Raw genomic sequence first — 8123 nt, 5'->3', positions numbered from 1 at the left:
CCCATTTGCAACCGCATGGATGGAACTGGAGAGCATTACTCTAAGTGAAACAACGTCAGTCAATGAAGGAAAAATACCACATGATCTCACTCTCTCGTGGATAATTAAGACCATTACAAACTTTCGAACAATAATAAATACAGTGGCAGAGCTGCCTCAAACTGATTGTCGAACTGCAGTGGGAAGGTCAGGGAGGGTTGGGGGACAGGAGGGAGGGGAGTAAGAGATCAACCGAAGGACTTGTATGCATCCATATAACCATAACTAATGGACATAAGACACTGGGGGGTAAGGGAGGGCAGGGGCTTGTCAAGGGTGGGGGGGGAAAAAAGGACACTTATGTAATACCCTTTGTAATACTTTTAGCGAAAAATAAAAAAAATAAATAAAAAATATTTTTGAGACAGGCCAATCATGTCTCTTTCTACTTCCAGGAGCTTCTACCTATATGGCAGACACCACTGACTGCCATTCCCAAACCCCTTCTTCCTGGCTGCAAAGCCAGACATTCACCCTTCCATTTCCCTTTGCAGACTGGGGTGACCATATGACCCAGTTCTGGCACCAAATCAGGAGAATTCTGCTGAAGTGGTTCTAGGAAAATTTTTGTCCCCTGGTAAAAATGAAAACCCACATAGACGCCTCTTCTAGTCCTTCTTGCTAGATTATTTGAATATAAAGATCTGATGCCTGGAAGTTTAGCAGTTATATTGCCATCATCAGGAGAAAAGCAAGGAATTTCAGAGCAGCCAACCCAGAGCCCTAAAATGTTTGAGCTGTTGAATTAACCAACTTTGGAATTTCCTATCTTCTAGTCTTTCTTTTAAAGTGAGATCATTTCCTCATTATTTTTGCCACTGTTTTATTGTTGTTGCTATTTGCAGTCAAAAGCATCCTTATCCTATACTAGAGGCCCGATGCATGAAATTCGTGCAAGGGACTCGGCCCTCTCAGCTGCGGTGGCTGCCTTGGCCCTTGAAGCCCCAGTTTGGTCTGGAAAGTCATCCAGAAGGACATCCGGAAGGTCGTTCAGCTGTCCAGTCTGATTAGCATATTACACTTTTATTATTATAGATAATAAAACCCTAATATACAAATTGACCGAACAGCAGAACGACTGGTCACTATGATGTGCACTGACCACCAGGGGACAGATGCTCAATGCAGGAGCTGCCCCCTGGTGGTCAGTGCGCTCCCACAGGGGGAGTGCCGCTCAGCCAGAAGCCAGGCTCACAGCTGGCAAGTGCAGTGGGGGTGGCAGGAGCCTCTCCCACCTCCGCGGCAGCCTCTTCCACCTCTGCAGAAGCACTAAGGACCCCTCAGAAGTCTTGGACTGCAAGAAGGTGCAGGCCGGGCTGAGGGACACCCCCCCTCCAGTGCACAAATGTCGTGCACCAGGCCTCTAGTAATATATATTTAAAGTGGGATAATCATTTTCTAAAGAGTTCACACCCCGAGTACAGCAGTGTGTCACGTGGGGAGCATCTCATCTGAAGGAGGATGTTGTCATATGAGGGTAATGTCACAGAAGGATGGTAGAGTTGGAAAACTTGTCACAATAGGTACAACTGAAGGAATACAGATGCTGCATCCGGAGAAGAGACAAATTGGGGGATGAGAAATGTATCACCAGTCATTTAAAGGAACTTAATATAAAAGCAAGAAAAGCTGTTCTGAGGGACCACACAGATCAAATACGACACTACGTCCATTTTCTCTCCCCTCATCTCCATAGGTTCACTGTGAGTAGGGAGATGTGTGAAACGAGGACAGGAAAGTGGAGGTGGGAGAGGGTGGAGTTGCCATGATAGCTTAGAGAGAGCCCCAAAGGACTTTTATTTCTTGGATGGGATGGTTGCCAGGAGGGAAGAAAAAAACAAAAAGTTTCTACATTATCTTCTTAACTTTGAATCAACATTATACCTGACCAGAGACTTTTACAAAGTGAGGCATACTTCAGAGGAGATGGCGGGAATAAATGTGAAGGTAGAGAGACAGAAATAAAAAGTAGATTCTGAAATTGACAGGGAAAGAACAAGATGCAGGAAAAATGGAACCGCCTCTCTGTGTAGGGTACTGTTCAAGGTGCTGGGAGGACTGAAAGGTGAAGAGAGCACAGCCTCTGCCCTCTTGGAGTTCTCATCCCAGTGCAGGAAGTCCAAGAGAAAACCCCCGAGGTGGTAGCCTCGGACTGAACTCCCCGCCCCAGAACTGGAACGTGAATAGACGTGCCCCGCCTTCTCTGACCTTGGTCCCCCAAACTACCTACTTCTCTCAACCAAGTCATCCAAATGATGGAAAGACCATGTTGGGAAAGTAGAATAGTTTGCAGATTATACAAGGGGTATTTGGTAGGAAAAGAAACCCTAAGGGCCAATGTCCTTATGGGAAATATTCATACAATGTTAAAAGTGAGAACGCTTCCCAAATACCACAATGGGTAATGAGGCAGGGAGCAAAGAAGAATGTGATTGTTCCCGAGTTAAGATGAAACGGTTGGCTATTTATCACAGATGTTGATCCGTGGATGAGGCACCCTCTAGGTTTTCCCTTGTGGCTGTGGGAGACCCTGAGTTTTAAATCCCACCCATGTCTCCTACCTCTAAACTTGGAGTCAGAGGAACCCCTTGCTGCTCATCACTGAGCAAGTCATTTCTCTCTGAGTTTCCTCGTTTGTAAAACTGTTTGATAGAAAAATAAGGTGTTCATTATGAGTTTTATGAGAATGAGATATAAGTGTGAAAGTGCCCAACACAGTATCTGACACAGGAGTGGGTCCGTAGAAATATTGATTTAATCTTAATTGTCACACTCTGTAAAGACTTTTCTCCGCTTTCACGTGGGGTAACAAAAGTTCAGAGAGAAGTTTGTCATTTCAAGTCGACCTATTTAAAGTTCACTCCCTGTTGCAAATCACTAGGTGTTTGCCTAACCTCTTCATGGCCGCCTGCATCTCCTGGTTCCTCAGGGTGTAGATCATGGGGTTGAGCATGGGGGTCATGACTGTGTAGCTGATGGACACAGCCTTGTCCATGGGGAAGGGAGTGAAGGGCCGGGAGTAGATGTAGATGCAGGGAATGAAGATCAGAGACACCACGATGATGTGGGTGGTGCAGGTGGAAGCTGCCTTCCGCCTTGCCTGTCCCGAGTGGGACCTCAGCATCATGAGGATGACCGTGTAAGAGATCAGAAGGAGGAGGAACCAGACGAGGACCAGCAGCCCACTGTTGGAGATCATGAGGAACTCTAGGAGGGAGGTGTCAGTGCAGGCAAGTCTCAACACTTGTGGAACGTCACAGTAGAAGTTATCCAGGACATTGGGGCCACAGAAAGGCAATGGAAGCATCAGAGCCAGCTGGACAATGGAGTGGACAAAGCCCCCTACCCAAGCAGCCACCACCAGCCCCACACATAATCGAGTATTCATGATGGCAGCATAGCGGAGGGGCCGGGAAATGGCTATGTAGCGATCATAAGCCATCACTGAGAGAAAGAAGACTGTTCCACCTCCCAAGAGATGGAAGAAGAAGATCTGGGCCATGCAGCCCTGGTAGGAGATCGTCTTCGTCTCGTGAAGGAAGTCCACCAGCATCTTTGGAGAAGTGACTGTGGAATAGCAGAGGTCTATGACAGCCAGATTTCGAAGCAGGAAATACATGGGCATGTGAAGCCGGGGGTCAACAGTCACTGTGACCATGATAAGGAGGTTTCCCACAACAGTGGTGACATAGACCAGTAGAAACACCAGGAAGAGGAATTTCTGGAGCTCCTGGGTCTGTGAGAACCCTAAGAGGACAAACTCTGACACCCATGTGAGGTTCTGTGGTTCCATGGAATCTTCCCCACATACCTAGAGAGAAACCTGCAAAACAAAAATTATGAAAATTGCCCTAACTGGTTTGGCTCAGTGGATAGAGCGTCGGCCTGCGGACTGAAAGGTCCCAGGTTCGATTCCGGTCAAGGGCATGTACCTTGGTTGCAGGCACATCCCCAGTAGGAGGTATGCAGGAAGCAGCTGATCGATGTTTCTCTCTCATCGATGTTTCTAACTCTCTATCCCTCTCTCTTCCCCTCTGTAAAAAATCAATAAAATATATAAAAAAAAAAAATTATGAAAATTCACTCGTTTTCCTGTGGAATGTCAGGATGGAGTTGATCACAGCCATTATTCTGTATTATTCCAAGAGGAAGCGTAGGGGAGCCTTCCATGGAGTTGAATACATTTTTCAAGGCTCTCACTGGCTTATCTCCCTAACCACACCCTACATTGTGTTACTGGCATTGATGGATCTTTCCCCCTTTGAACCATGCTGTCCTTGTCCATGGGTTTCATGTCTGATTCATACCTGCTGTACCCAATATGTGCCTTGTGAACCACAGGCTCCACAAATACAGTTGAATCAATCAATCAATCAATGAATAAACATGCCAGCAAGTATCCGTGACCACAAACACCATCAACCTAGGTGCAAAAATCTAAAGAGTGTGAAAAGTAGAGACTAGTAATTGTAAATACACAAATAGATGCTTCTTCACCACAAAGGTTTCAGGAGATTCATATGGGTCATTTTGAAGGAAGAGAGGTGAGCATTAGACAAAATTGTCATGGACAAATTCAGAGACAAATGTGAAGAAAAACAAGCAGACCTGGACTGTGGTAAAGGTGGGATGATTAGTGCTTCTCAAACTTTTGTGCAGAAATATTTCTCTAGTGGCATTTGTTGTCATGGGGCCATGTGCAGGGGGGACCCAAGCAGCCCAGGACACATGCAAAATTTCCTTGAACTCTTGTTTTATATTTTTACATTTATGTGAATTTTCTATTGTATTTCAACATGAACACAAAGGTTTCATGTGTGGATTTCTCTGTTACAAAATCTGTAATTTAAGTATTGTGCCTTGTAAAACTTTGTGTTATATAAAATAAATACAGGAGAGGGAAGAAACACGTTCTTTTGTTCAGCAGCTGACGGTTCTAGACAACATTCACTTGAAAAATGAACGGAGTTCTTTGGTGTTGGAACCCATTCCCTTGGGTTACACTTTTCCAAAATTTAATTGTTCAGGAAAATTTGCCAAGTCCCCACCCCAGGAAGATCGTAATCATAGAACACTCTCCCCTCCCTGACTCCCGCCTGACTATATGGCAGGGACAGCAGAATTCCCTGCTCTTTTTACAAGGGAACTGAAAAACTATATGCAAAAAAAAGTCCTATCAACTTATTACACAAATAAAAAACAGCATTATCTCTAACAGTATCTGTGAGGTATTACAGTACTCAAAATATCGCCACGTTTGTCTCATCCAAAACTCACATTTATCCTAAATATTTGTGTAAAGATGATGCTTCAGGCGGAGGCACTCTGTTTATTCTGTGGCTCACTGACTCCCAGCATAGGACCATTTGAAAAGTGTCTCCATGGGCAACCAGAACCCCTGGAAGACTTTTGAAGGAAAATGACCTGATGGTGCAGGGATATAGTGGGTGTGTCCCAGCTCACTAGGGCAGGAAGCCCTGAGGCAGGCAAGAATGGAGCGGACACTTCTGGGCCTTTGTCACAGCAACCCCAGCAGAGGGTAACATGTTTTTGTCTCTGGCTTTGTGTCCTTGTGGAGGTGAGACTGGGTGGGCAGCAGCCTAAATGGCGTGGTTTGGTCTCTCTGAGAAAGCCCCTGACCCCTAACCCTTCATCCCCAACCCAACTCTCCCACCTGGTCATTGATTCCTAAAATGCCAACAGCACAGCTTTAGTATCTCTATTTTTATCTTTGTCCGTATTAAGATTCCAGCTACCATACCCTTTTATACGCCTTTATCAGTCAGAGATGCACTGTGAGGGCATCAATATATCTGACAATTTCCACAGAAACGAGTTGAAGTATCTGGCTTTCCCCGGCAAGCAGACGGACATCACCCCATCCCACGGCCCCTACCACTTCCGAGCCCCCAGCTACATGTTTAGGCAGACTGTGCACGGCATGCTGCTGCACAAGGACAAGTGAGGCCTGGCTTCCCTGGACCGCTTCACGGTGTTCAATGGGATCCTGCCGCCCTATGACAAGAAAAAGCAAATGGTGGTTCCTGCCACCCTCCAAGTTGTGTGTCTGAAACCTATAGGGAAGTTTGCCTACCTAGGGCGCGGGCTCCTGGAGTTGGCTGGAACCATCAGGCAGTCACAGCCACTCTGGAGAAGAGGGAGGAGAAGGCCAAGAGTTATTACTGGGAGAAAAAACACCTCATGCATCTACGAAACAAGCCCAAAAGAACGTAGAGGGGGGAAAAGGACAAATATAAAGGTCCTCAACACCCATGGACTTCTGTCTGAACCCAATAAAATTGATTATTAATTCCTCAAAAAAAATTTCCCCCATGGTTCTTCATTGTCTACAGGAAAGACTTCATACTTAGATGGGTTCTCAGGGGCTTCCTCACAACCTGGCTCCTGCCTTTCTTTGCAGATCCATCTGCCACTCAGCAGTAGTAGACGTAATAAAATCCTCGTTGTTAGTGGTAGTAATTATGGCCATTGTAGTAGTAAACATTTATTGAGTGTTTATTATATGCTATTCCCTATGCTAAGCATTTTGTAAGCTTGTCTTGTTTGATTTTCATGCATTATTCTCATGCTTATAGAATATAAATATATTTTTAGTTTTTATATTTAGATCGTTAATTCATGTTGAGTTCATTTTTACATATGGAATGAAGTAAGGATCCAACTCTATTGTTTTGCATGTGGTTATCCAGTTGTCCTCACCATTTTTTTTTTTTGAAGAGACCATTTTTTCTCCATTGAATGGCCTTGGTACTGTTGTAAATAAAATTTCAAGAAATTCTCAAAAAAGTTTACAAGAACTAAATCCCTGATAATTAAGTACTATTAATTATCCCCACTTTACAAATAACTAAACGGAGGCTTAAAGAGGTGGCCCCAGAGAATGATTAGTCCCAGAATTGTATTCTTAACTATAATTCTCTTTTTACTTGCTCCCCCTCTAAGAATCCTTGAGCTCCTCGTTTCCGAGTGTCTCAGTGCCTTTCGTCCAGCCAGTGCCCAACCTGAACGCCATCCCATCCTGTTCACTTATCTGAATCCTACCCCTCCTTCAAGGCCCAGGAGAATTAGCTCTCCCATGCACTGCCATGTATCGGTGTTTTTCCATAAGGAAGGCTCTGTCACTTCACATGTGTTTGCAATTCAGTGTAAATCTGATATGTTTGGTGCTACACGGTTCCTGGTGCACACATAACCTTTCTCATGGGTGTTTTCCAAAAGAATGCTTGGTATGTTTATAGTGGATGGAGCAACAGGATGGGCCAGACCGCTGAGAGAGGTGGAGGAGAGAGAGTAGCCACTGCATGAAAAGGTTCCGTTTAAGGGACCTTGAAGGGCACCCAGTTATCCGAATTCCCAGCATCACCAGATTTATGAACCCAGAAGCATTGTCTGAGCATGGCCAGCATTCTTTCTACACACTCATAATATTCTTTGGAAATGATTCTTCAACCGACCTACACAGAGACTAGATCTAGAGGGGGCCTAGATGGGGAAGAAAACGAAGAGACCTAAAAAGGGGGGCTGATATGTATGGGGTAAAGGAAGGACTCCAGGCTCCTTTCTGTCGTTACTCAGTCTTGTCTCCCATCTGTCCTGCTCTCAGGAAATCAGTCCACCCAGGACTAAGAGGAGGGGAGGAGGAATGCGTGGTTCCAAAAATGGGGGTGAATCTAGTTGGTGGTCATCTTGGGAGCATTAGCAGGTTTTATTAAACACAAGATTTAAGGACAGATAAGATGGAGGTATAGCAATAGAGAAGGAATGGAAGCCTGAAGCGAGTGGGAGAAGCAGCAGGCAGGAGGAGGAGGAAGGTGAAGGAATAAAAGAGGATTAAAAGGGAAACATCAGAGGGTGGGAAGTGTGAGAGAGGCTTGGTTTGTTTTTTCCTAGGTGTGGGAAGAAGCTGTAGATTGTTCGTGGGAGGTATGGGAGAAAGAGAGGGCATGGATATTCGTCTCTGCTTTTTTTCTTCTGTCCTTTATATCACGCAACGTGATCGCCAGTCCATAACACGAAGTCCTTAGTGCCCGAGCCAGCCTCGTGGTAGGCAGCGAGTGAGAAGT

General features: G+C 45.2%; 1 protein-coding gene and 1 pseudogene across 2 annotated transcripts; one reads left to right on the top strand and one right to left on the bottom strand.

Annotated features, from left to right (window-relative positions):
- Positions 1 to 2781: 2781 nt before the first annotated feature.
- On the bottom strand, positions 2782 to 6171 carry LOC102431913 (olfactory receptor 4D1). 2 transcript variants are annotated; one of them, XM_014461664.1, is made up of 2 exons: positions 6134 to 6171; positions 2782 to 3862 (listed from the first exon to the last, which is right to left on the bottom strand). In XM_014461664.1, exon 2 carries the CDS (start codon positions 3830 to 3832, stop codon positions 2897 to 2899), a length of 936 nt encoding a protein of 311 aa, XP_014317150.1. In that variant the 5' UTR covers positions 3833 to 3862; positions 6134 to 6171; the 3' UTR covers positions 2782 to 2896. The 2 variants fall into 2 exon arrangements, with proteins under 2 accessions (XP_014317150.1, XP_006095672.1); XM_006095610.3 differs by lacking the exon at positions 6134 to 6171 and adding an exon at positions 5801 to 5896.
- Positions 5818 to 6349, top strand: LOC102440203 (annotated as a pseudogene).
- The last annotated feature ends 1774 nt before the right edge of the window (positions 6350 to 8123 follow it).

This window comes from Myotis lucifugus, unplaced genomic scaffold (genome assembly GCF_000147115.1).
Source record: "Myotis lucifugus unplaced genomic scaffold, Myoluc2.0 scaffold_158, whole genome shotgun sequence".
In the NCBI taxonomy this organism is placed as follows: Eukaryota; Metazoa; Chordata; class Mammalia; order Chiroptera; family Vespertilionidae; genus Myotis; species Myotis lucifugus.
The sequence above is the reverse complement of the archived record's forward strand: the minus strand, read 5'-3'. Positions and strand labels throughout refer to the sequence as shown.